The sequence below is a fragment of the Falco rusticolus genome, chromosome 9 (genome assembly GCF_015220075.1).
Source record: "Falco rusticolus isolate bFalRus1 chromosome 9, bFalRus1.pri, whole genome shotgun sequence".
In the NCBI taxonomy this organism is placed as follows: Eukaryota; Metazoa; Chordata; class Aves; order Falconiformes; family Falconidae; genus Falco; species Falco rusticolus.
In genome coordinates, this window is record NC_051195.1 from 49,051,153 (window position 1) to 49,077,960 (window position 26,808).

The 26,808-nt window shown below is 47.6% G+C and overlaps 1 protein-coding gene across 1 annotated transcript in view; it reads right to left on the minus strand.

The window, feature by feature from the left end:
* Positions 1-26,808, minus strand: part of CFAP77 (cilia and flagella associated protein 77) — a 61,701-nt gene continuing 34,893 nt past the window's right edge. The window contains exons 2-6 of the mRNA XM_037400167.1: positions 24,906-25,005; positions 24,123-24,351; positions 11,301-11,403; positions 9,609-9,704; positions 1-192 (exon numbers count right to left, since the gene is read on the minus strand). Coding sequence (XP_037256064.1) covers positions 124-192; positions 9,609-9,704; positions 11,301-11,403; positions 24,123-24,351; positions 24,906-25,005 — 597 coding nt within the window. The 3' untranslated portion in view covers positions 1-123. The remainder of the gene's footprint in view (positions 193-9,608; positions 9,705-11,300; positions 11,404-24,122; positions 24,352-24,905; positions 25,006-26,808) is intronic.

Genomic DNA, 26,808 nt, shown 5'->3' on the forward strand with positions numbered 1-26,808 from the left:
TTTAAAACCGGAGAGAAAGCCTATGGCTGGCACAGGGTCTAAGGGCGGTGGTGCCCAGCACAGTGCTGTGGTCCTCGGTGCGTGGGTGCTCTGGGGAAGGGGATCACATCTGGCAGGCAGCTCTCAATGGGAGGCACTGGACGCCTTTTTATGAGCGTCACGGTCTGGAAAAGTACTGAGATGAGGCCCAACCTATAACGAAAGGAGCAGATAGAGGATTGGTTACAGCGAGCAGCCAGCCAGCGAAAATAGGTTGTAGCACAAACAGGGAAGAGACTGCGGATTGGCACAGGGGTTTTGCCCGTTTGGGAGACAGCAGCTCCAGCTGAAGTTAAACACTTAAAACTGAGGACTAGTTTTCTGATTGACTTCAGGAGGTTCTTATTCTGCGCTAGTAACAAGATCTCATAGCCTTGCTACAGTATGTTGCTTGTCTGATGCTTTCAAATGCTGGCATGCCTTAGGGTGGACCCTGAAACAAATATGACTTGTTTGCTACAATACAGGACTGTGCTGTCCCTGAGGGGCCAGGGTGGGCTCAGGGCTCTCAGGAAAGCCCCTGTTGGGGTTGGGGACTCCTGCATGACCTACCCAACAAACACACAAGCAGCCTCTCCCCAGGAATCACCTTCTAGGTGTGGGGGTGTGTGAATAAATGCCCATGACAAATAAACAGAGGGGAAGTCACCTGGGAGAGGAAGGTCCTGGGGCCCTTTTGGGTGAGCCGTGGGGTTACAGACAGCCAGGTGCAGCAGACCTGTACGGTGGTTGCTGAGGTGCACGGGTGTCTTCATGCACAAAGTGGGTTTACCACAGGGGGCCGTGGGCTTTACCTGCCCCAGTGTGATTCACACAGCTGCCTTGTGTGGATGTGCTGTGCTGCTTCCCGCTCCCCCCACCCTGCTCAGGCTGGCTGGATGTGTCAGGTTTTGCATATGTAAAAATACACAGCAGTCTTTGCCCTGAAAAGCTTGCTAGTGATCTCATTAATCAAGACAAACAAAGCATATTTAGCTATTCCCCCTCTCTGGAGGAAGGTGTTCAGGTACTTAAATATGCATTTGAGTGCCTAACTTCAGATGGCTGTTTCTAGATGTTTTTTGCTTTCTCACATGCAGCAGCAGTGACATAACCCCTCTCAGGGAGGGAAAGGTGGGGAAGGCAGAACCAAGGGTGCTAAAGTAGGTGGGCAGCCCCTGGGAGCTGACAGGGATGATCCCCAGCCGGGCCAACTCCAACCTCCCATTAAAGATGCAGGAGTTTTTTCTCACAGAGCTGGGATTGTTAGAAAAATTCAGTGCCTGCAGGTAAGGACAGCTGAGCTGCTGCTCTTGAATGTGCCTCTGCCTCCCCCATCATGCTCCCTGCCCACCAGTGCTGGGAACTGGGCAGAGGGAAAATTCTGCCTGGGACTGGGTTGAAGCCACAGGGGAGGGAAAGGCCGTTTACTCATTCCTGTCTTGGTACAAAGCTCTCAGGTGAGAAATGTCACACTGAGCCACAACTGGCAGTAATTAAAATTAGCAGAGCCTTGACAAAGTTGTGAGGGATGCCAGCTTCTGCCCTCAGCATGAGTAAGTGGGAAGCACCAGGTGTAGGACAGGGGACAACTGCTATTTTAAAAAATGAGAAACCTTCTCATAATGAGGGCCAGTAATTAGAGTCAAGATAAGGGTGTCCTTGGGTCAAAGGTCTTGTTATGACAGAGGCTGGTGTTGAGAAGGCCACACCAGTGATGAATACTCATCTCTGATACTTCTAATTCATATTTTAAATTATGAACCTGAAGGTACTTCCTCTAGAGACAGCTGATGATCTTTACTGTTACTCTGATGTGGTTATGGGCTGTTATGCCAGGGTTTTGTTTGAATCGTGGATTTGGAGCATTGGCTGCAGCAGGACAGGCATGGCTAGTTTGTGGTTTTCCTTGCAGGATGCTGGAGCTGCGGTGGTTTTCAGCTGAAAAAAACCAATGTTTTGCTGTTCTTCATTGCATTTGTTATTGGCAAACGAAAACCTGTAGGACACTTGCAGCTGGGATGTTGTAATCTCTGTGTCTGCCTCAAAGAATTAGAGGGGCAATGAAAAACCTTATCACTCCTAAAACTTAAATATGTATTTGGGGATTATTTTCATTTGGGTTTCTCATTTATGATAAAGCTTTACATCTGAGGACTGTAAACAATCACGTGTTGAGCATTAGTACAAAGAACATGCGTGGTGTGAGCAGAAGCTGGTATGTTGATGGGAGGACTAATAAATGGCATGTGAGATGCAGAAAGACTGAGCTGGTACAGGGAGGGCAGAGCTGCCCTGGCAGCAGCAGAGCACACATCCCAGATACCAACCACGGTTTCATGGGTGCTGTTGGTGGTGTTTGGGCTTGTTGAGGTGGGTGCTGGGGTGTGTGTGCCATAGCTGCTGGGCAGTGTGAGCACCCTTGGGTGATCAGTAAGCTGAGCTCCTGGTGGGAAGTTTTAATGAATAAAGCTGGATTAAATTTTGTGATGATTTATAGGAGCCATCGAGAAAGAAGCCATGAAGAGGCTGAAACAAGCAATAAGCAGCACCAAGCTCTCCTTCTGCCCTGGGAGGATCCACACTTGGCTGCCGGGTGATGTGGTGGTACCCGTTCCTCTCCCAGCCCTGCCTGGCTCTGCCCGCCTGCTCAAAGGCAGCTTCCCAGCCTTGTACGATTTGGCACTTAAACAACAAAGCCGCCCCTAGACAGTGTAGTTTTTCCATCATCCATTTGATCGAATCCTTTTAGTGGGTGACAAAACACTTTCTTGAGCTCTCTTTACAGGGAACCAATCTCTATTCCTTTTTCAAAACCTCCCTCATTTACAGGAGTCTAACAAATCCTCGGCTTTTTAAGTCCTCTCCTGTTTGTTCGTTGTTTTTTTTTTTTTCCCCAAACAAAACAGTGCCATGTTTGTAAATTTTTTTTTTGGGGGGAGGAGGGAATAAAATGCACAATATGGAGAGGGGTAGGGTGTACACACTGACGCACGCCGTGCCGAGCATCCCTATCCAGACAAAACCTGCGCGCGCGCACATCGAGATGCAAATGATTTCCGTGAAGCTATCACTTGTAAAGCTTGACAGAAAATAATGAGAAACACTAAATCTTTTATAAGGTCAACACTCAAGCAGCTGTCAAACAAGAAAAGAATTTAGCGAAAGATCCGCAAAAACTTCCATCGCCTCATTAAATCCAACAGGGCCGGGGCCCGGCGTGGTGAGGAGGCACCGGGGCGCCTCCGTTTTGTGTCAGTAATTTGCGGTGGAGGAAGAGGGAAGACGAAACAGCCAGCGCCGAAGGGGCCTTGGGGGAGGCTGGGGAATCGTTAGTGCGCCAGGAGCGGCCTCGGCTCCTAATTGGAAGCATTGGGCATTATCAACGGAGGATTTGCCTCGGCTCCCTGACAGCTCTCTAGGCCTGGAATGATAGCCCACTTGTCAGTGTAAAAGACCATTAAAAACAAACCATTTTGATTTAATTGGAGGCGGTGTGCTGGGGGCCCAGGTGAGGCGCTTCATCAGCCGATGTTGGCTGCTGATGCCTTTTTCCCCCTGTATTGATGGCTTTTTTTTTTTTTCCTCCCCTCCCTTTCAAAAACTGTCTAGGAAAGAGAAAGAGGTGCTGAAAGATCCTTCACAGCCGCACCGAGAGCGGCTTTCAATAGGGTTGTCAACAAATGCCATGACAAGTTAGAGAGAGGCAGGTACTTTTAAAACAGACGTTATTCCATCCAAGATGAGCTGTGCTCGGAGGGGTGTGTTGGATTATTAGGGTTACAAATACTGTGGCTCTTCCTGGCAGCAGTGTGCTTAACTGCCTTAATGGATGAGGTTGATTTTTCTCTCCCCACCTTTCAAATCCTAAGAACGATAGCGAAATGCAGGACAAGGCAGTCTGGCCTAAATGATCCTCGTTCTCTTTAACCCCAGGAGGGTTTCAGAAAGTGCTCAGCAATTTTTGGCTGCTGTATTTAATGTCCCGTGGAGATTTGGGATTCTTTTTTTTTTTTTTTTTTCCCTGAAAATAAGGGCCACAGATGTTTGCTGGAGTCCACTGGTCAGCTGGTCTGGGCAATAGTATGAGTAAAGGAGAATTAAGGCGCTGGAGTTGTAACCTGGTACGTACCTCCCTTGGCAGCTGTCCTGGGGTCAGACTGGAGCCAGTAGCTTTCACACCAACCCTGTGTGTTTCTGAGATTTGAATCCTGACCCTTTTCATGCCAGGCAAGAGTTATACTTCTCATAGATTTCTTTTGGTAAATAGCATCTCTGCAGAAGGCAGAATAGGCTGGTGAATGAAGCCCCAAGTCCATTTAAAAAGAACTTCTGTGGAACTGTGTATGAAACAGCAGGCAGCACTGAAAGCAATGGTAGGTGCTCACCTGTAACCTGACACAGTGTGTGTGGTTTAACTTCACTGCAAGCACCCCAGATCTGCTTCTTCGTGGCTGAATATCTCCATAACAGCAAGGGGCACTGGTTGCCAGCAGTTGCTTGTGCTGCATTTGGACACCAGGGCTTGGATATAGATGGAGCCTGCCCTGGAGATGGCCCAGGCTGTAAGGCTGCACAGGGAGGGGAGGTGTTTTCTTGTGTCCATCAGTAGATCTTGGAGAGCAATGAAAACAGCAGAGGAATGATGGGCTATCATGTCCTTGAGGGACACATGAGGAAGGGTTGAGCATGGCAGAGGGCAACATCAAGGTGTGATGGAAAGGTTGAGTGTCCAGGGCATGTGCAAAGGGATACTGGGAAAGGTCGGACTGTGGAAATGCTTTGCTGTGATTTGAGCAATAGCATTGCTGGAAGCTTCAGCTATTAGACAAAGCAACAAAACCTCCAAAATCTATGGGAAAATGGAGTGATGATGACCGGGGACTGGAGCCTGCATTTAGTGACAGAATGACTGCAGTGTGGGAGGTGACATCCCTGCTGTGGTGCCAGTGGAGATGTGCAGGGATTGTGCTCAGGGTAGCTGGGTCTCTGCTGCCCATCTGCAACTCTGCAGGGTGTTGTAGTTTCTTTTTGCGTGATGCCTGTTGTAGGCAAGGTCATCGCTGGAGGCCAGTGGTGCTGCTTTGGGTTGTCACTGTGGGGCTGGGACCCACCAGTTCACATCACTTGGGCTGAAGGGGCATTTGATCTGGTACCATGGCGACAGAAAGCACTTGAACTCATTGCTTTACTCTTTAAGCACTGTTTAGGCCCCAGGAGACAAGTTTTAAAGCACTCCAGCTCCACAAAGTTTTGCTGCCCTTAAACCAGGGAGGATAAATGCCATAGCTGAAAAGCCAGCCCACTGGGCGCTGTGCCTGTCGAGCCTAGGTTATTTAAGCAGAGTCTACGGCTTCTCTGACAAGGCACCAGTTGCAAGATTACATGAGCTGTGCTTGTCAGTTCAGCTCTTTAGACAAAAATAGAGGTAAGGCATTAAAAAAAAATGCGGAACATTTTTGTGTGTATGTGTTAAACCTCAACTGTTAATTCTGACGAAGGATCAGGCTGTGAGCAGATATCAGATCCCTGGTGAGAATCAAATTCTGGAGCCCAGAATTTTGCTGCAAAGTTTATACAGTGGGGATTCCTCTAATTACTTTCAGTGGAAATTTACCTGACAGAGCTTTCCCAGGTAACGCAAGGCATATGCGGGAGAGCCGCTCAGCCGTTGACAGAGCCTTTGATTTTGTGCCAGGTTGCAAATTAAGTCTTTTGCCAAGGTACCCGAACACTTGCTCGTCAATTGCTTATCGCTTATTCATATCGCGCATCGAGCGCAGCGTGTTTCATCTGCTCGGGAAGGCAGTGCATGTTGACAAAAGTGGTGTCCAAAGTTGCTGCATTTTCTTTCCTCCCCCTGTTTGGTCAAGTAAACAAGACTATTCTCTCTGGAAAGCCACCCTGAAAATCTGTGGAAGTTGGAAATCTCTAACGAGCAAAGGAAAAACGCTGGTGTGTGTCAGTGACATGTGGTGCACGGAGCTGTTTTGACACACGGGTGAGCTCTGCCCTACATCACTGCTGCATGAGGTGTCTCTACCTGAATCCTTCTGGACTGACTTGGCAGAGCCCTGGAAATGGTGGAGCGGCCAGCATTGACTTACCGGTTTGGATTGTGACTATCAAATGTTCAGATGGAGGTAGCTGAAGCCTCACCCTGGGCTGGCCCAGGCAAGGCTGTGGGGATGCTGTATTTTGGCAGCAACATCCTTTCCAGAGTTTGGTTGACACCAGGAGGGGTGCCATTCTGCCTGAGCCAGCATGATACTAGTGATGAGTGACACAGGGACAGGGGACATCCCGTGAACATGGCAGGCAGGAGTATTTATCTATGTCCATGCCGGGTGCCTGAGGTCCAGTTCCTAGGGCATGTAGTCCCACATCTACAAGTAAATGAAGTCTTGGTGCACAGTCCCAGCTGTGGCAAAACCTGAGCCCAGGAATCATGTCACTGCAGGCAGAGCAAGGCAGGGGCCGTTTGCCTTGGGGGGTGACTGAGGAAGAGGAGGGCACTTGCTGAGGTGAGTAAGGAGTTAATTTCTGTTTGAATTTTGTGTAAAAAAAAAAAACAACAAAAAACAAACAAAAACCAAAAAACCAAAATACACTAATTCAGCAACTTTCCCTAATGAACTGCCCATCAGGACACGACTGGCTCCCTGCGACCTGTTTGGAGGGCCCAGGAGACCACCCACCAGGTCGGTCCTCCAGAGCGAGACGTGGAGCGGGAGCGATCACCCAGTGTAGGAGAGCCTGTAAATCACGCGGTTAGCTTAATAGCGTGGGCCATTATTCTAAAGCAGTGGTGCTGAAAGCTAAATCCAAATGAAAATATAGTCAATTTGTCTATACTTTACTGACTGAACGACTATGTAATGTCATGCAGCCCTTGCAATGCAGGGAGGCAGCAGAGGCAATTAGCGGGGAGGGCAAAGCTCCTTTTTCTTGTCTTATGCTTCCACCACAAGCTCTAGCATGGTGCCAGGACGCAGTCTTACAGGGACTGAATGGTAAGTCCAGTTTAAGAGCCAGTAGTGACATCCATGCCCAGTTTCTGCAGCTCTCTGTCAGAGGTCAGGATGGAAATAGAAAAATCCTCCTTATTGATTTTTATGGGTCTAGAGGAAGAAAATTCTCCTCTTCCTGCTGCCCCCTGCTTTGGGTTATAACCATCTCAGTAGATGGGTGCTCTGCCCACAGCAGGCCAGCCTGAAGGGCATCATGCCAGATGACAGGGTGACTGAGTGGCTCGAGGGCATGTCACACCCCTGCACCTTGCAGCAGCCTCAGGTGATGTGGGAAAATAGTCCTAAGTGGGGCTGTGGTCAGGGCCATGGAGTCTCTGAATACTGTTGCCCAGAGTCTGAAGTTGTTCCCAGGTCACAGGCATCTTCTGTAATGCCCAGAGCAGGACAACGTCACTGATGGCTGGTAGGAAACAATATGCAGATGGGAGCCTGTTAACAAGCTTTCTGTAAAGTGATATTTTTTTGTGGTTGCTTTTTATATTGCTTCTCGTGCAGTAGGGTGAGGGCGTTACATGGGTTAAAGACAGTGTTTTGGTGAACTGCCTACAGTGGTCAGTGCTAACGGCTGGCCTGCCCAGGCCATTGAGTCTTAAAGTCATAAAGTAGTTATCTACCACCATGGAACAGCCCAGGAAAGGCTTCATGAGGACAGAAACACAAGAACGAGCTCCCTCACCTCTTCGGAGCATTGCTCTCTATTGTCACCCTTGTAAAGGAGGGATCGATGGTGACTCCTGGAGTCCCTGGGTTTGGGTGAAGGGGGAGTTCATCGGTTTGTCTTTTAAGACTCTTCCACCATCACCTATGGAGATCCCAGCTTTCCAGAGATAGTTAAAGCACCATTTGGAGGCTACCAAGTGTCTTTATGAATCACCAGCTTTCTCTGGGTTGTTACTGCTTTGAACTGGGCTATAGATGTTCAAGAGGACTTACTTGTCCATGGAGGAAACAAAGCACTGAAACTGAGTAATGAACTTCCTGATTCAAGATCTAACCTGGGCTGTACCTGTTAGATCTGCAGCTGGGGAAAGGCAAACCTTCCAGGTTAATGTAATGAGAAAGGAGGACTACAGAAAATTTGCAGAGGCTGTGCAAAACGAGCAGTCCCTCCTCCCCTGGCTGCTGCTCCTGGGAAGGAAGGGAAGAGGAGAGGAAGGAGGAAGGCAGAGGGAACAAGAAAAGACTCAGAGGGTTGAGAGCTGTGGCTGGGGGAGGAACCCAACCCAGTCATGGATGAAACAAAAGGGAAAGCATGAAGGAAAACACAGGCTGAAAAATGAATAGTGATGGAAAGGTCTGGGGTGAGCGAAGCTCTAAAGAGGAGGCTTGCCCCAGTATCTCGTGTGACTTACACAATCTGTTTAACAGCAATCGGTCATGTTCTTTCCCTGACACTAGCTGCAGCAGCAGCTCTGTGCTGACAGGCAGTGGGGATAAATGATTACTGACATATGCTAATCGGACAGTCTTAGACAGGACGTAAGAGGAATACATCAAGGTGGTGCAAAACACATTTCTTGGTCGAAACTCTCCAACTTGTACAAGTGAATTAGCTTCAGGAAGTCACAAGGCTGCTTTGTTGTTTTAAACTGTGGTTAAAAATCAACAGTATGGAAAAAAAAAACACAAAACCAACAAAAAAACCAACCCAACCCCAAAACCATCAGAACAAGGGCCAGGGTGGAGGGCTGAGAGGCTCTTTGCAGTGGTATCTATCAATGCCAGATATGATTTTGGCCATGTAAACTCCCTGCAGGGTTTCAGTGCTTTCAGACTTTCTGGTGTCTCCTTTCCATTCTGCTTGCCCAGCTCTTTTCCCTTCCTTCCTAAAATGCCCCCTAGCTCTTCACTTGAAGTTTCCCTGTAATTTACACCACAAACAAAGCTAACAGAATTCAAACAAGTACCCCAGAGCATAGCAGGATGAGCAGATGAATTCAGGGAGCTGTTTAGATCCCATTGCTTTAACAAGAAATCTTCACCTTGGCTCTTATTTGGATCAATTAAAGGAAGTGTCACGCACATCTGTAACCTGGCTAGACCCTTTTCTCAGTCTCAGGGTGAATATTGTCAGTCAGATAGTTTAGAGCGGTATCAGGAGCGCAGACTTTCTGGAAAGTTCTAATCCTGGGGTGAAAATGCTTTTTGAAACATCTGGTGTGGTTTGAATTAGTTATGGCGAGAACTGATCAAATGGTAGGCTACCAACCTGCTTGTGTAGGGCAGCTGCAGGAACACCAGCAGAGAACAAAGGTCACCCCAGTACAGTGGGACATAAAAAGGTGCTTCTTATCTTGTGAAGCTCATGACAGTGCACAAAAGTTAGAAAATAAGTCATTAAGCCCTTATCTGGGCAACTGCTGCCTCTCTTCCAGGGCTTATGGCTGCTAAAAGCATCCCACTCTGAAGTCCAGAAGGGGCTGATGTTTGACCACATCCCATGAGGGACCGTTTTAAGGTCTGGATTTTGGGGAGCCTTGTGTCTGCCTTCATTGTGTGTTATCAGGGCATGTGGGCAAGGATTGAAGGTGTCCCTGACTTCAGTCAAGTGCTCCATACCTTCTCAAATTGGGGCAGGTGCCAGAAGGACTCTTTCTTTGCAGGCAGTGGGTGTTTTCGCAGAAATGTGGTGCGAGTTTCACGTACTTTGTTTTTCTGTAACCAAAAGTAAACAAGAAGGGGCTGAAACAGCTGCACAGCTATATATATCGGGTTGGTGTCATACACCGTAACGACACTGGGATGAACATGATCAAAATCACTTTGGACTAATGATCACAAGTGCTTGATCTGGGTAGTTTCTCATGTCTGTGCGGCTAATATGGTATCTAAAACACACTGATGAGAAAAACATGAGCAGCTGCCAGCTCTCAGGGTGTCTGCTTTATACGACATCCCAGGGAGATGACCGCTGCCTGCAGGAAGCCCTGTGCTCTGAGCTAGAGCAATGGCTCATCTCTAGCTGGGAAAGTCACTTCCACCACCCCCACCATGGTGGGGGAGTTTCCTGGCTGTCTAGTATGTGTTGCTTTCCTGATTAATTGCAGCTTGCAGTGCTTGATAGCCCCAGCACAAGCCCGTGCAAGTACCGGGTGAATGTTTTGGCCACTGCATGAAACCCTGGGGAATCTGTCTGCTCTGTGGTCTAGAGTGCAGGTTTGTGTTGCTTAACTCAGTAATTGGTGGCTGCAGGCTTTGGGACCTTGATGGAGGGAAGTTAGTGATTAAAAACATCAGTCATTAATAGATAAGGTAGGGATGCACTTTCCAACATCCTAGGCTTGTGTATTCATAAAGTAGCTGCTAATTAAGAACACTGTATTCTTGCACTTCAACTATAAAGTATAGTTTGTGATGGCAGTAAGCCCATTGAAATTGGTCATTACCATATTAGCTCGACTCTTCTTTGAGCCATTAACTAATAAAACAGTCATTGGCTGCTTTTAAATGTTATTACGATATTGGTGTGTTTAACAGCTCAGTGTTGCACTCTAACAACTGCTGTGGGTGCTGGCATCAACCACACCATGCCAGGATGGGGGCTAGTGCTGGTCCTTTGGACATTTGTTGGCTGTTCTTTGTTTTGTCCACTGTCACCGGTAACATAAGCAGAGCTGCTGCTGTCCAAAGGACAGTCTGCAGAGCTCCTGGCATGGGATGACATAAATACCAAAGATAACTTGAAACTTATTCTTTGTTACAGCAGGGTGTTTTACTATTGTGGCCATGTAAAAAGAACCAGAGCCTCCATTTTAATTGATACCAGGACTTTACCTGGGCAGCCTGTGACTTAAAGGCATATTGATGCAGACAGACGCTTGATGATGGCTAGAAAGGTGTGTCTGCAGGACAGGCACCTAAGCCTTTGGTCAAAGCACTGCTGCCCTGGAGAGCTTGCTCAGCTCCTGTGTATATCTTCAGATACAAAATACTTTAAAAAAAATCTGAACACCCTTTTGTCTCTAGAGCACTTTCATGTATGCGTGTTGTGATTTGCTTATCTGGTGTTAGCTCCCACAGCATCGCCACACAGGACAGGGTCTGGTCGAAGCCAGGCCTATCTTGGGTGGGAAGCAGCTCATCTTTGTCAGGCTTCACCAGCCTTCTGGTAGTCAGGGAGGATGTTTTCCCCGCTGAGAGCCTTCCCCATGGCTGGAAGAAGCCCATCCATCATGGGGCAGGACAGTGGGCAGTCATGCCTGGTAGCAGTGCTGTGCACAGCAAGGGAAAGCGCTGCTGGAGTATTATCACCTTTTTCTCTTGAACTCGCTGGGCTGCTGTCAGGGCTCTCTGCTGCTCCATCCACAGCTCCTTGTATCTGTGTTGGAGGAGGTCAAAAAAGGGAGTGGAAGGCCTGGAAAACATTGAAAAGACAACAATATAATCTCCAGGACTAATAGCTCTAACTCCCCATGCTGATTGGTATTTCTGCTCCTGGAAAGTGTGACTGATGAGAACATGAATAAACCTTCACCCTGGCAAAGGCTTTCTCTTCCTCAAGAAAGACTCAAACGCACATTTTCACTTCATGCACCACAGTCTGCACACACTTGTGATAGCCTGTAGCAGGACTGGGCCAGGGCGCTCCCCAGGATGGGCACAATTTCCATCTTTACACAGCCTTTCACTGTGCTCAAGCCCTGGCGTGCTGGAAGGACGTGCGGCACCACAGGCTGCAGCTCAGCCTCAGGCCCTGCTGTGGCTCCAGAAGAGCATCTCCCAGCTGATACCGTGGGTAAGGAGAGCACTGTGAGCGGGGCAGTGTCCAGAAGCAGAGCTGGGCTTTTGCATTGCCACCCTGGAGCTCAGAGGGGCAGCTCTGCCCGGGTCACCTCCAGACTGGCTCAGCCGTGGCAGCTGCCTGGGAAGAACCACTGGGTGACAAGGGTTTGGCTAAAATAACTGCTTTTGCTACCAAAATATCGCTACTGTGGTATCCCAAAAACCACAAACACATGTCATGATGGATCGGGCGAGAAGAGTAAGAGCTGTTCAAAGCAATTTGAGTAGAGCTAAACACAGACTCAATGCAGATGGTCAGGTGTCTGCAGCAGAAGGGGGAGCTGAAATGCTGAGCCCTGGTCTAGTGCCTCAGCTACACAGATCGGGCACGTTTGCCCCTTGGAACAGGGTACCGCGGAGCACCCTGGCCAGGAGGAGACAGCAGCAGAGGGGAGCCGTGGATGACCATGGTCCTAGAAAAATAGTGAAAATAAAAGGCAGTTGCCTCTTGATCAGTGTCCCATTCAGCTCCTCTGAGCTGGCGTTAACCTGAGCTTGGGGCAGAGCTGCAGCCTGAAATCGTTGAGCCTTGCTCCTTGCACGTGAGGATACTTTAACTTCATCAGCCACCATGGGAGGCAGAACTGGCAGTGGCAGCAGCAGGGTTCTGGCTTTGAGGACAGCACATCAGTTATCGCTGTGGTCCCGCTGCTATTCTTTCCCCCAGAAGCAAGCACTTGAAGGTGATGGAGGACCTCGACCTCAAGTTTTATTGGTCCTTGTCCTTGCACACCTTGCTGGGGACTTCTCCCATCTCAGCAGCAACCGATGACTGTGGAGCCATTACCCCTAGCCCTGCTCCCACCTGTAGCCCACTGTGCCTTCAGCTGCAGCTCCCACAACAGAAAGGCAGTGCTTTCCCTGCCTGTCCAGAGCAACTGCAAGACACTGGGGACTTGGGCTAACTGCTGGGCTGCTTCTGGGCCGCCAGCTCCACCAGAAGTTTGTTTTCTGCAGAGAGCCTATGTGCCACGAAGTGAGCCGGTGCTTTGTGGCTTTTGGCAAGAGCAAGTCCAAAATTGGTAGCAGCCAGCTTTTAGCAGTCTGGAGGATCTTTGACGATCACGCAGGGCACCAGCAGCGTGTATGCAAATAGTAACTCTTCTGTTTCTTGTTCCTTCACCCCTGTGGTGACTTTTATTACTTAATTATTGCACACCACATGCTTCAAAACAGTCTAATCTATGGTCGTGTTTTCTAATGATACTAGATGTGCAATCCAGCAATACACATCCCAAGGGGGTATTCATATCAGAGGAGACATCCTTCTGCAGGCCTCCTTTTTCATAGATCACATGCTGCAGGGCTTTTCAAGGCTTTGCTTACAAATCAGCTGCGCTGCTCCAGACCATTATCTGGAGACACCCGGCGCCAAAGGCAACACCGACATTTGCCCTTTGTCCCCTCTTCTCTCTCCTCATTCTCCTCCAGTTTGGCATGTCATGCTGATCAGAGCTGGGCAAGATATTTACAAAGGATAAAAGATGTGGCACACCTGTGGTCAAGTGTCCCATTATCCAGGTGGGTCTCCAGTCTCATTGCATGGTGCAAATTTTGGTGTTCCTCGAACAAGCACATGATGAGCCTTGCACATGGGCTTGTTTCCTTGGCCTGGCCCTTTGCTCTCCAAGGCAGGTGCTTTCCTGGTGTGCAGGAATAGCAGGGAGGGAGACACAAAACCACCGAGCCTTTGTGTGTGGGGTTTGACCATTGATTTTTGTGGTAGCTGAATGTGTTTTCACATTTCTATGGAGGTGACTTTTACCATCTCCAGTGGACCAGCCAGTTGGTGACTGATTAAGTCCACAGCTGGCTTGTAGGTAAATGCTTGAAAGGACACATTTGGGTTGATGCTCTTCAGAGTTCCTTCCCTGCCGTGTGATTAATCGCATTTAAGTCCTGATCCAGCAAAGTATAGAATCATGCCTGGAATGATACATGCATGAACTGCCTCTTTGAAATTGGTGGGAATGACTCATGTGCTTAGTTATACATGTAAGCTCTGGTGGGGCTGTAGGACGTGAGGCTTCATCTGGCTTTTCCTGCCTCCTTTGAGAGAAATACTGAGAAAGTGGGGAAAAGCAGGAGATATCGGGTAACAGACTTCCTTTACTAAGGCTACCCAAGAAATTGCAGCAAGGTGGCTTTTTCTTTGTAGGTCAAACACTGATCTCATTGGAGTGGATGGGGAATTTTGGCCTCCGATGTTGGTGCCGCTTGGCAGTGTGACAGTATTTCTCATTTGCAGCTGGCCTTTGGGAAAATGTCCTCTTGCCTTAGTGCTACTTAAGGATAGGAGTTGAACGGCTTGTGTGTTCTGTTTCCTTTTGTCACCCTGCCCAAACGTCGCTCCTCTGAACTGGGAGGATTTTGCTGTTATCTGTGGATGCTGTGGAGAGAGCGGGGGAAGTGTCCACTGAAAAGGCTTGTTGTGGATGAAAAGCTATCTCATCCAGAATAACTCAGATCTCCTTGTTTTGGCACAAGCACCCTGCCACATAAAGGAAAGGGAAAGAAGTTCTGATAGGGTGTAACAAATTATTTATAATTGTGGAAAAAAATAATCAGCTGCTTCCTTTTATAGTCAAATAGTTGGAACCCTTTCTAATGTTGACAATTCCTAAATATTTTACAATTTATCTGTGCACATTTTCAAAACTATTATCCCTGAAACAGTTCCTATCTCTTTAATAGTCTCTCTCACTAATTTACTTTCAAGAGTCAGGGTACAGACCTATTTTCAACTGAAATGACAAGCGCCTGCTAACTCGGTTATACAATGTGGTATGCTAGTCTGCCAGAAATCTCCTGGAGAAGAAGCTGCAGCCTCCTAATAGGCTGTTTTACTGTGAAAACAATGTTAAAAAGTATAATAAAGTATTAACAACATTAAAATAAAACAGTGTAGGCCTTAAATGAGCTACAAACTAGTTAAATCTATTCTACTCAGTATGAGCCTTCAGTGCTTTGCAGCTGATACCTCAGAGCTGGGATTTATCTGAAATGAAGGCACCAGGGACATGCAAGAGAAATGGTAATTATAATTTGCAAACATTAGGCTGACACTTTTTTGTGTATGTGTGTATAAATTCTGACAGCTGTGATTTGTGCCATGCCAAATAGTGTTCCACCAAGCTGGGAAGGGCTCACTTTCTGGCAGGCCATCCTCAGAGCAGCAGCTCATTAAAACTTTGGAGAAAGAGAAGTTGCCGAAAACAGGAAGACGTCAGAACCATCTGAGGGGTTTTTGGTACACGCTTGTTGAAAGGTGTTTGAGAAGAGAGCCTTGGGTCTGACAAACTGGAATTTTAGTACGCCTCTCCGTTCACAGTGGGGCAAAATAATTGGTCATCAGTGACTACTAATTTGGTTTAGTAGCCAGAGGCATTTTTTTTCTTCCCAGAAAATCAATGACAGTGCCGAGGTCTGTTCAACGTGATTCAGCTCAAGACGGGTCCTCATTTAGCTCTTGATGCTTCTTCCACTGGAGACAGCTATTTTGTTAAAATGAAATTAAAATCTATCTGTAATACTCAGCTCAGGGAGCGGCACCCGTCAATGCCATGCTGCTCTTGAGGTTTCAAGGTTGTCAGTCTCCCCTCAAACTTATTTTCAAAGGTTTATATATCAACAGAAAAAAAGCTACTTGGCAAGAGTGGATACAAAGGACTTTGCTCAGGAAGGGGATTTATACCAGCTTAAAAGGTGCAATCAATCTGATTGCTAAGTTGTGTTGCAAAAGGGTAAAAACTTGACTTGTGATTGCCTTTTTCTTGTATAATTCAAAAGCGTAGGGACTTGTAAATATCTTAGCGCCAACTTCAGCCCTTGGATTTTCCAGGTAGCTCTCCAACTCATGCAGACAGCTCCTGCAGTACTCTTCCCGCTGCTGGTTAGGACAGCTCTGGCAGGGAGCGGAGCCACGGAGCAGAGGACATGTGGCAGGGAGCGGAGCAAGGGAGCAGAGGACATATGCACAGGCATCGACACTCTGGCAGCCGCGCAGCTGTTTGGGCTGCGCTGAGAGCACTGCTCCGATTTCAATGGCAGCTTAGTGGCAGCAGGATCTGGCCCTGCATGGGTGCTTATGCAACAGATAAATCACATAATTGAGGTTTTTTTACAGTTGTGATAGTAAAACTGTGTGGCAACACCACTGCCTATCCTGAAACCTTAACCCTTTCTTGAAAGGTTAATGAGGTTTCAAGGGGGTTTTAGTCTTTGCTGGTGTCCTTCCATCTAAGGTGCTGTGCTTTTGCTGCACAGCCAGGGTCTGTCCTTGGGGTCTGCAGTCCAGGGGAGGCAGCCACAGGGGGTACCACCACTGTATTCCTTTCTTGAGTACTTTGTGATGGGGACGATTTGTCCTGTGGTGATACTGTTCATGTAGAGATCTTCCCCTGGCGTGTGGCTGGGTCAGCTGAACCAGTTCCCACCAGCTCAGGTTGTTTTCTTACTGGGGACCAGTTTGGTCTCTAGCATCTCTGGAGCACGGGGCACCTTGGTGCAGCTAGCACAGATTATCTTCAGCAAATAAAGGACAAGCTGAAGTCTGTATCTTCTTGGGGCCTTGGGGTACCACCAATGCAGGCAGCAGTAAGGCATTAGCGCTCAGGTACCCCTGCCCTGGAAGAGGGCTGATAGCACAGGAAAATTCTGATTACGGTTCCCTTGTACTGCTATATTGCCTCCCTTCCTCCCTGGTTACTGATGGGCTGGAGCTAGCAATCTATCTACCATTAATTTGTCTCTGTGTAGCCCAGCAGGAACCTGGGGTATGATTACAGCTCTGGCCCTTGTGTGAGAGCCAGCACGGCCCCGGCATCCCCCTGCAAACTGCCTGGCTCTGCCTCGCCTTAATTGTTCCCCTTTGGCTGGTGGACCTGTCTCTTCTAACAAGGGCAGCGAGGAGGGCCGAGGTAATTGAAGCACTTAGCCACACTCCCAAGCATTGCCTCCTGCAGCTAATTAGGAAAGAGGGCCGCTGGGCTCTTCGTTATTTCTTTTAATTGTTTGTGGGTTTTGCATAACAGTGAATGGCAGAGGAGGGATGTGCAGTTAGTGGTGAATTCTTGACTTTGAAATTTGTATAAGAGGTCACTTACAATTTGTTAACACTTTCACAAGAGTGAATTCAATTAGCGGCTCCGGCAGTCCCTGCACACGCGTGTGGGTGTGTTTGTAAGGAGAGGGAGAGATGGAAAAACAAGCAGGGCATGAATATAAAGGCTCTTCATTTTCCTAAGAAGCTTGTGGACTATACAATAAAGTTATAGGCCCCTTACAGCTTTATGGTCCTCTAAATAGGTCCTGGCAATAAACCCATGGAGAGGCCTGAAAGATCATTTTTAAATGATCTCCACTTGTCCTCACTTTCCATTAACCACTGAAGAAAATAACAAGAGAAAAATTGGTAGAAAACACTCAGGGACCAATTTTTTTTGCAGTCTTTGGGCTGGCAAAACTCTCAGTTGAAATAGTGGGTCTTCCACCTGTGTGGCAGCTGCAGGATCCGTGCCGTCAAAGCCCTGATTACTCTGAATTTCTGAAGCTTCTTTACAATCCTTATAATTTGGATGAGGAAATAACAATATAAATTATTTCACTGTGGGCATCCAATGAGGCAGTGGCTTCTTCTAAGTGTCAGAGGATCTGTTATTTTGCTCAGAGGGCTCGTATGTATAGAACAGTAAAAAGAATAAAATCCATTGTAAACATGCACTTTAAAAGATTTATCAGATGCTCATAGCTGTACTTAGGAGTACACATGGTTACAAGAGCACCAATTTGCTTTACTATTCCCTCCCAGGCCAGGAGTGAAATGTATACGTGTAGTGGTCCTAAATGCGCACGTGGAAACACATGTCTTGGAGTGAAGATACTAAGCCAGCTCTTACCTGTTAAATAACTGGCTTTGCAAGCTGGAATTTGTACATTAGCATCGATTTTTGAGTTGGAGGTACCCTTCGGCTAACTTAATTGAAGATTATTTAGATTTGTCTTCAACACATTTGTATCCTGATTGGAAATCTGCTGTTACCCTCTGAGCAACTCAGGTGGGACGTGACTTATGGGGATGAGTTATTCTGCCTGGAGGTCTCAGTCCATGGCTGAGAGTGAACAGTGCTCAGTCTGCAGCCGGCAGCAAATGCAAAACATCCTGAGGAGTATTAAAAAAAAAAAAAAAAAAGGGGGGGGGGAAAAAAAAGCCAAGAAATCTCCCCCAACACTGAGCAAAACAAATCAAAGAGCAAGGTCTTCCCCTTGACCTCCATTCCATGCTTGAATCTCCCTGGCTGGGTGGGAACATTACTTTGTTTGAAAGGAAAAGACGTCAATGAGGGCTGAAAAGCTTTGCTTTCACAAAAAGGATTCTGTGGTTATTTCCCCCTGACCCAGGTTTTCATTGCACAGACTGCAAGAGCAGAAGTTTGCAAGGGAAAAATTCCACTTGTGGCGAGAAGTAGTTTTAGATGCTAAAAGTTTTGGAAGAAATTTTTCAGCCAGCTGCAATCAATGGAGATAAACCCATGGACAACAGCCAGTCTGTGTGGGAGAGTAAATTACTTCCCTATTCAGTGTAATGCAATTGATAATAAGGGATCTAAATCTCTGTTCTTTAGATCTTTTTTTTTTTTTTTTCCCAGCTCTGTGGCTGATATGCAGGACCTGAACCTTATGCCAAGCCATGACTTGGCTGTTTATTTTCCCTTAAGCCAGGAGCCTGAAGTAGTCAGAAACTGTTAACAACTGCGGTAAATAACTACACTGAAGGAGAACCAGTGTCTTCATGGTGCATTCAGGATTTTTTTTTTTTTTTTGAAGGGGATAACAGGTCTTTCTGCCCAGCTGGATGCGGCTGGGAGCTCTGCAGTAGCCAACGTACACACAGCGATGCAAGCACATACCCAGCCTGGAACGTCTCCAATAGAAGAAAATTATTCTTGAAATAGAAATTCTTATCTTAGCAATGTGAGAATGGTGGCAGAGATGCAAAGTGCCTTTCGCTGTGGAACTGGATAGGACATGCAATTATCCGAGCTGATGGGAGTCCTGTATTTTTTAACTTGGTTGCATTTTTCTGGTGCTTTCAGCCTGACAGTGATTCCAGTCACTGTTACATTTTTACAATTTGTTTTGTCACTGCTCGGATTTTTTTCTAAAACTGTTGTTTGCCCCAATCTTTTGGATTTTTCTGGCTTCACACACTCTCTGTGTTTTTCTGGCTTCCAGTGATCATGGATCAGATATGGCCTTGCTGTAATATCCATCTTTCTTGTATGTCCAGCTTTTCCTGGTGGGTTCTTCCCATGAACACCCTCTGTTCTTCAGTACTGTTTCTTTGATATATCTTTGCAGCTGGTCTGTAGCTAGATGAGCTTTTTTTCTTTTCCCCCCTAGGGCCATGTATTAATGGTCTGAAATGTTCTTTATTTTTGTCTCAAAAATAAGCCTATTGTTGTACTCTGTGTGCCAGAGATGCTGGAAATCTCAGCATCTCTTGGGCAGCTTTCTAAACGTTGTTCTGACTGTGGGCAAACATCACGGCCACTTTGGGTGGAAAGACCACTTGCAAAGCAGAAGCATGAGCACCGAAAACTCCCTTCTTGGGGAAGGTGAAAGAGAAGGGCAGAGCAATCCGTTAAGCCAGGAAGCTGCAGAGATAGCCAAGGTGACAGCTGAGCTGCTAAAGGCTGGTGAGACAATTGTCAACAGAGCCTTAGGACAGCTGCAAATGATACAAAGAAAAGAAGAGGTACTGAATATCTGATGCCCTTGGCCAATTTTTAACCGCTTGAAGAGAGATTGCCATGACCAAATGCTTTAGAGAGGTGAATTTGCTGCAGGAACATGACGAAAGCAGCTGCCAAAGGATTAAGACCAGTTTTAGAGAATGGGAGGTGGAATGGCAGGAGGAGATGAAGTTAGAAGGAAAATGGGATGTAAAATTCAGGAAAGGGATGGTTGAATTGAAGGCAGACGGTAGGGGGGGACCCGGCAGGAGACATGGGGATGACAGAGTGCCAGGGAAATCCTGCCAGCACACCCAAGGTCAGCCCAACCTACAGGCCAACTGCCAAGTGGATGGCAGCACATCGGAGGCAGGGTTATGGCCATGCAGGGTTTGAAGGAGGTACAGGTATAGAATGGCAGAGAATGGCATGTCTGTGCAGCCCTTGTGTCCAGGAATATGTTCTGGGACATAGTATGCAGAATTAGGAAACTTGTGTGACCAAGACAAAAATGAAAGCTTTTCTCTAAAAGCAGCCCTGGAAATACTGGCCAGTGTGTTCACGCTGAGGATGCACTCTGCACTGTTAGCTCCTGGGGAGAAAGCTGGTGCTTGGGATACCAGCTGTGTGCTGGTGTGTTCTAACTTCAAACTCCTTGTGTGACCTTGTGCAAAGCAACTTAAGCTAAAATCTAGCTGTAGAGAGCATCCATATCTTTGTGCTTGCTTCTGGTTCCAAACATGACCATTTAATGCCTGCTAACTTCAGTGCACAGTGAACTTCGATCAGACAAGGTGATTAGGAGGATAAATGCAGGTCTAGACATTTACTGGGGTTTCCAAATGCACCTTGAATAACAAGTTGTATCGACTTCAGTGAAGATCTTGGAGGTCTTCACAAACCCTCTGTTTTTGGATTTCCAGTATCATCAAAATCCAGCCTAGTCAGTTCCCTGCATCCTCCCTCCTGTAAAACAAGGTCATTATGCAAAGAGTAGGGGGGTTGAATACACCTGCTAGTAGCACAGCGTGGTGGGGTTATTTTAAATGAAAGGACCTAGGACTTCAGTCCAGGAGGACAGCAACCCTTAATCTGCACACGTCTCGTGCACAAAGCATGTGGATGGAGATGGTTTTAGCTCCTGGAGGGGAGGTATGGCCAACAACGGGCATTTTCCTTGGAAGAAAGCCTGTAGACCTGTTTGTGGTGGGGATGAGGGCTGGGGCAGGTGAAGCTGAGCATGCATGCAAGGTAATGTGGTCGTTACCCCAGCGCCTGCGTTTGGTGGACACGTGCTTTCTTGCAAATTGTGGCTTGCACAAGGCAGCTCTTGTAGAGATCAGAAGCCGGAGCGTGAATCAGGGGAGCCTGACTGGAGGATGCCCCACAGGGGAGGCTGGGACCCTACCACATCCTCGTTACTGCTGACCTTGGCACGAGCGCTGCCTGCTGATGGATCAGCTATGGAGCTGGACAAGACCCTGGGGAACCACTGTATTATCTATTATCGTCCCATCAGTGCCTCCCCTGACCCCTCCCAGCTCTGAATGCCACAGGCATCAGGGAGGGAATAAATCTCTGTCTGATACTGAGAGAGAGAAGGGAGCGAGAGCAGGAAAAAGGAGAGATGAAAAATGTCCTTTTTATGACTCTCACAACAAAGCTGGCCACATGATTCGTAGCAAACATTTCTCTGGGAAAAGGGAGGGAGAGAACGGGGGGAATCAGCAAAAAAGCAGAGCTGCTTCTCTCTCCTGGAAGATGCCCATGGGGAATTAATAGAGGGGTATGGGTGACCTTTGAAGGTATATATCCCAGGAAAGGAAAGAGGCCTCCAAGCTTCAGAAAGCTCACTCCAGTGCCTGGCGCTGCCTTGTGAAATGCTCCATGCAGCACACGTCCACCACGAACGGAAAGCAGAGGTATAAGCGATTTGCCATGCTAGAGGGAGCAGCAGGGCCAGGGCATGATTAATAAGGCACTAATAGCAACCACAGCATTTGTGTTTGTTTCTGTTTGGGATGATCCAGGAGAGCTTGTACTTGTGAGCCTGGGGAAAACTCCTGACCTTGGTGTCTTTGGGAAAGAGAAGCCTTTAGCAGCACAGCCCAAGGCCTGAGAAAGGGCTGGAGATGTGCTGCTAGGGCTTGAGAAGCCCCCTGCACCTTACACACTGGCAGCTGTGAGCCCACAAACGCAGTCCTGTGACAGCTGCTGAGTTGTTTGGGCCTTCTAACCCCTGTGCTTCTGTTCCCAGGGAGGCAGCCCAGCCCTGAGGCGGCGTGCTAGCACCAGCTGCAACTCCAGCTGTGCAGAAGAGCTGCAACAGGGCTGTGGGTGCAGCCTGGGAGGGTTTGCATTGGCATTCTGGGGATTGTCCCAGAGCGACACCATGATCAGGCAGGGTGGCTGCAGTCTCTACCAGCGTGATGGGACACCTTTGCTTTCTGGCCTTCTAGACGATTCTGTCTGTGCCTTCGGGTAGGGAATGTCGTGTAGGCTCTGCTCTTGTTGCAAAGCTTCCTGCACCTGAGATGTTTATTAAAAATGAACATTTCTTAAATGCGAGCAAGTGCTTGGAGTCATGGAAAAAGACTGCATGCCACAGTTTCCTTCTGCCCCCAGCCAAGCACGTATCTCAGTTGTGAGCGCCCTCCCAGTCAGCAGCGCAAAGAATGTGGTCGTACGGGGCTTAGAGTCCGAAAGCAGAAGCAACTTAAATCCATTGACAACCAAGTAATTTTTAACAGGGCAGGTCTTGTACCTGGTCAGCTGTGACTAGGGACAGGCTTGGGCTGGAGAGTGCTCACCAAAGCCGATATCTTTAACTTCCCAGTCATGGAAAAGTGTGTTAAATTCCCACTTTTACTGAAATGGCTGTAAACAACTTCTTGGTAATCCCAGTAATTTGATTTTGTCTATAACGTGCTTTTAAAGTAAAGGGATAAATACAATCAGTCTGCGTAAAAGGTAGCTATTAAGGAGCAGGGAAGTTGTACAATAATAACTTTAAATTAAAAGCTCTTTCCCACTACTTCTGCTGTTGCGGGGTCTGCAGATTTTCCTTAAAACTTTTGAAACGTGCCTAGACTTCTTACAGGCAGCCATTTAACCTCCGTTTATGAAGAAATAAAGCAAAATTGATGTTGATTTTTGTCTACATTGGGGGATACTTTTGCAACATAAAAGCCCTTTTGCCTGCAATTTGCAGAGCAGCCCTGTCACATCGGTGAGGGCTGATACTGATAAAGATAAAGCTTTATAGCTGGGGCATTTGCGGCTAACAGCAAGCTAATGCTACATTTTCATTTTGATGCAATTAATGTTAATGTCTGCTACGAAAATTGTCATTAAATACCATTTTAAAATCCATTCAATTTGCATATGCAAAGCCCATTTACTATCATGTAAAATACACGGTGCCGTTCATCATGTCTTTTCTCTAGAATTTGTAGCTGTTATTTTTCTGGTAGTGATTATTATCCAGCTCTTAAAATGAAACCTAATGTCTGGTCCAGACATGCACAGAGCAAGAAAACCCTCTGTGCTCCAGCAGCAGCAGGGCTGCTTCGGAGCCCCTTTCAGAGGCTTTGAGCACTTGTTTGGGCTGGACTCGCACAGGCTTTTCCAGACCACCGTACTTTCCAGCTTCCCTAGTGCTTCTGTGGAGGACAAGCTGTGGAAGGACCTAGAATTCAGTCTAAGGTGCCAGCGTTCTCCGCTGCAGACTCCCTGTTGCACAACTCCCCATGAGAAAGTGGCACAGCAGGCAGCTGGGAGCTGGTATGTGAGGGGAACTTTAAATGTGTCACTTCTAAATGCTGTACCTATTTGGACCTCAAGCAGGGCTCATGTACACACTGGATGCTTTGTAAAAACCTTTTGGAAGGCACTGCAATGCAAAAGCCCTAACTTGGTGTGAAGCCTTAAACATCCTGCTGTGTTGCAAGGGATGAATGGGTGGGCTTACGACCTTCTAGAGGGGTTGCAGAGGGAGCAGCAGGTACCAGCTTCCCTCCAACCCTTGGGAAGGAGCCCAAGAAAGCAGTGAAAAGCTGCTTTGCCTCCATCCTGCTGTATTACCAGCTTCTGTCCAAGGCAGGGCGGTGAACTAACAAGTGGGAGAGGGAGTGGGATAAAGAATTTGAACTGATCCTTAACTGCACCAGAGTATTTCAGCTAGTGCAAATGGGTAGCAATGCTGTTGCTCTGATTTTCTGACCCTGGGAAGCCATTATTCTGGCTTACAACTCCTCACATTCCTTTAAATTAAAGGATTGGCATTGAACGTATTTTTAAGAGGTTCCAAGACCTTAGGGCCACAGGTGACATGGGGATGTGTTGTAGCATGTAGATTAGATTTAGATAGCTGATTATCTGACGCACACACGGGTGCAATCAGATATGGAAGTGGTGCTGTGACTCAGCTGCAGCTCAGCCAGGTTCAGGACACTTCTGTTTTGGGCTGTTCTGTGCTAACAGAGATGTGGGGGAGATGGAGATGTGAGAGTAGGAACAGATAATATTCTGTGAAGGGCCCCGAGCCCTTCCCCCTTACCGTGCTGTGATGCCATAAGTGAAGTCTGCAGGTACTTCAGGAGGACATTTCTTGAAGCGACTGGGTTTGTCATCTTTGAGTCGAATGTCCTTGGCCTTGTAGTACAAATTAAATTCATGGGCTGTGGTGTAACCAGCCTTCAGAGCACCACGGTTCATGGTGATGAAGTCCCGGGGCATCTTCTGGAGTAAGGAAGTCCTGGGCTTTACTGTGTTCCAGTGGCCTATTGCTGGAGATGGAAGGAAACATGAGCAGCAAAAAGAAAAGTATCAGACATTTTGGGTAACTCCTACTTGGGAAGGCAGGCTGCAGTGTGTGCACCATGCACAAGGGCCCTGCATGGCTTGCATGCATTTTGCCATGGTTTCACTGTGGAGTGAACTTTGTAGCCTACCCCACTGCATTCCACAGGGGGACATCTCCCATCTGAATCGGATGTCTTCTCACCCTCCACCCTGGCTTGCTCAGCAAGTCTGATTTCACAGGGCAGTTGTCACAAAGTAGGAGCTCTAACAAACTTAAAGTGGTCACATGTATCACCCTTGGCAGGTGCAATACTCCTTGCTGTTTGGGCTCTGGGTGATCCTATAAAAGCTTCCGATATGATAGAGAAACTTTACTAGTCACGGAGCAATTTGGGTGATATTAATGAAAGCGGGTGAACGCCAGAGCTCTTCACCTCCAGCTTGATAAGAAGTATTGAAGAGCACTGGGAAGGAGAGTAGAGTTCCTACTAGCATTAGGACTTTGTTGCAGGTCTGTATTTTAGTGGCAGTGTCATACCTTCAGGGACTCCTCCATCTGTTCTGTGGGTGTGCATCCCATATGAAAAATCAAAGCCTGGCAGGGTGTAGCAGTTTCTCTGGGGCTTCCCCAATTCTGCCTGCAGAAGAGTGAAGTTAAAGGAGAAGCGTAAAGACCTTTCCTGATAAGCTGAAGCCTCTGAAAATAAACATTTGTAACAGAACTTGGCTAGAAGTACCAGGAGTGGTGGTGGCCCCGCTTGCAGCGGTTTGAATCCTACTGCACAAGTGACTGCCGCGGTGCAAAAGGAGAACGCACAGCCATGAGGCTTCACCAGAGCTGAAGCCTAAGGGATGCCAAATTTCACCCAAGTTTGTACCTGAGTTATAAAGCCACCTAGCCTTGCTGGAAATAGGGATCCTTACTCAATACATATGGACTTCAAGTCTCCTTGTTTGGCTAATCTCTCCTTTGGCTGGTATGCCCAGCCGTGGTGTCTGCTGGGGGGACTCTGCAGCTAGTCTTAACTTTCCTTTGAGTTATTTCATTTCCAGTTTGTGCAACCTCTTAGACAGCTGAAGTAAACTTCCCCAAGCACAATCACATTGCTTCTCCTGCCTGGGAATAATCAAGACGCAAGGCATGTTGCAGGGGGAGGATAAGGGGATTGAAGAAGGGGGAGCAGAGCCTGGGGTTTATAGCACAAAAAAGAAGAGAACTTGAGCTCAATAACCTCATCTCTGTTTAGTTTTAAAATGAACTCTTCCCCAGCCCATGTGTGTCCCAGCCTGGTGGTGTCTGTGGGATTAACTGACCTCCCCTCACCCCTTTGTCTCTACCCTCCCATCTCCATGGTGAAGTCACTGCAGGATGTGTGTGTCTTGAAACCTTATTGCTGCTTGAAAGGGGGGCGGTGGAGGAGGGAAGGGGAGACAGCCTGGCAGCCTGGTCTGTGCACTCCTGCTGGGGGAAGCTGGAGCAGGGTCAGGCAAAGCGTGTCCCCAGGAGCCCTGAGGCATGGCGTGGGTGCTTTGGGACACGTGATTTTCCATGGGAAGGATGTTGGAGGAGATGGGGGTTTGTAGGTGTTGGCAGGTCTTGTTGGGAGAGTGAGAGTGCTGAAATCCTACTCTAGTGCTTCTCACAGGTGAATCATTGAACATTAACACTGAGGTGGCCATTATTACGTTCCAGAGTGAACGCTCTCTGGATCAGGAGATACTGAATCAAATGTAGAGCTTTCTGCTGGGATCGAGTGCAAAGAGTGAGACTGAAAATTGATCACCTCCACTATGGCAGGCTGAGGCTGTACAGCAATTAAGGGATACAGCTTATTAAAGTTGCTTATATGGGAACATCATCCAAACCCAAATTTATGTTCAGCTTCCAGCCAGCACTGGGCAAACCCTGGCCAAGGCCTTGGAGCAGCCAGGGCTCTCCTGTACACTGCCAGCCTGGTGGCCCCTTTCCAATGTACTGCTGAAGGGTACTCACCAAGTGTGTATGATGCTGTTGAACAGCCTGAAGCTGTTTTGCTTCACCCTCAGCTCAGGCAAAACTCTCACTGAGCCATTATGCCTGGAGAGCCAAGGGTTAATAACCCCTGCTCAAAACAGGCACCTTTCCAGAGGGTTCTGTGTTGAGGTCTCTAGAATTTTCTCATTCCTCAAACTATTTTGCCTGGAGCCATTTTTTTTTTTTTTTTTTTTTTTCTGTGCAATCAGTTTGGAGTTTCTCAGTTCCCATCTCTACATATAGCTGCACAAAAACTTCAAAGCACAGAGTGATGGTGGCCCTGGGCTCCTCACCGGCATGTCTGGGGTGAGACCGTGCCCACTTGCTTGAGCAACTTGTCTGTGTTGTGACAACAGGTCTGCTCCTCTGCAGATGCTGGCTGTCTGGGACCATTGGGCCTGCAAGCCCATACAGGGATGCTTCCATG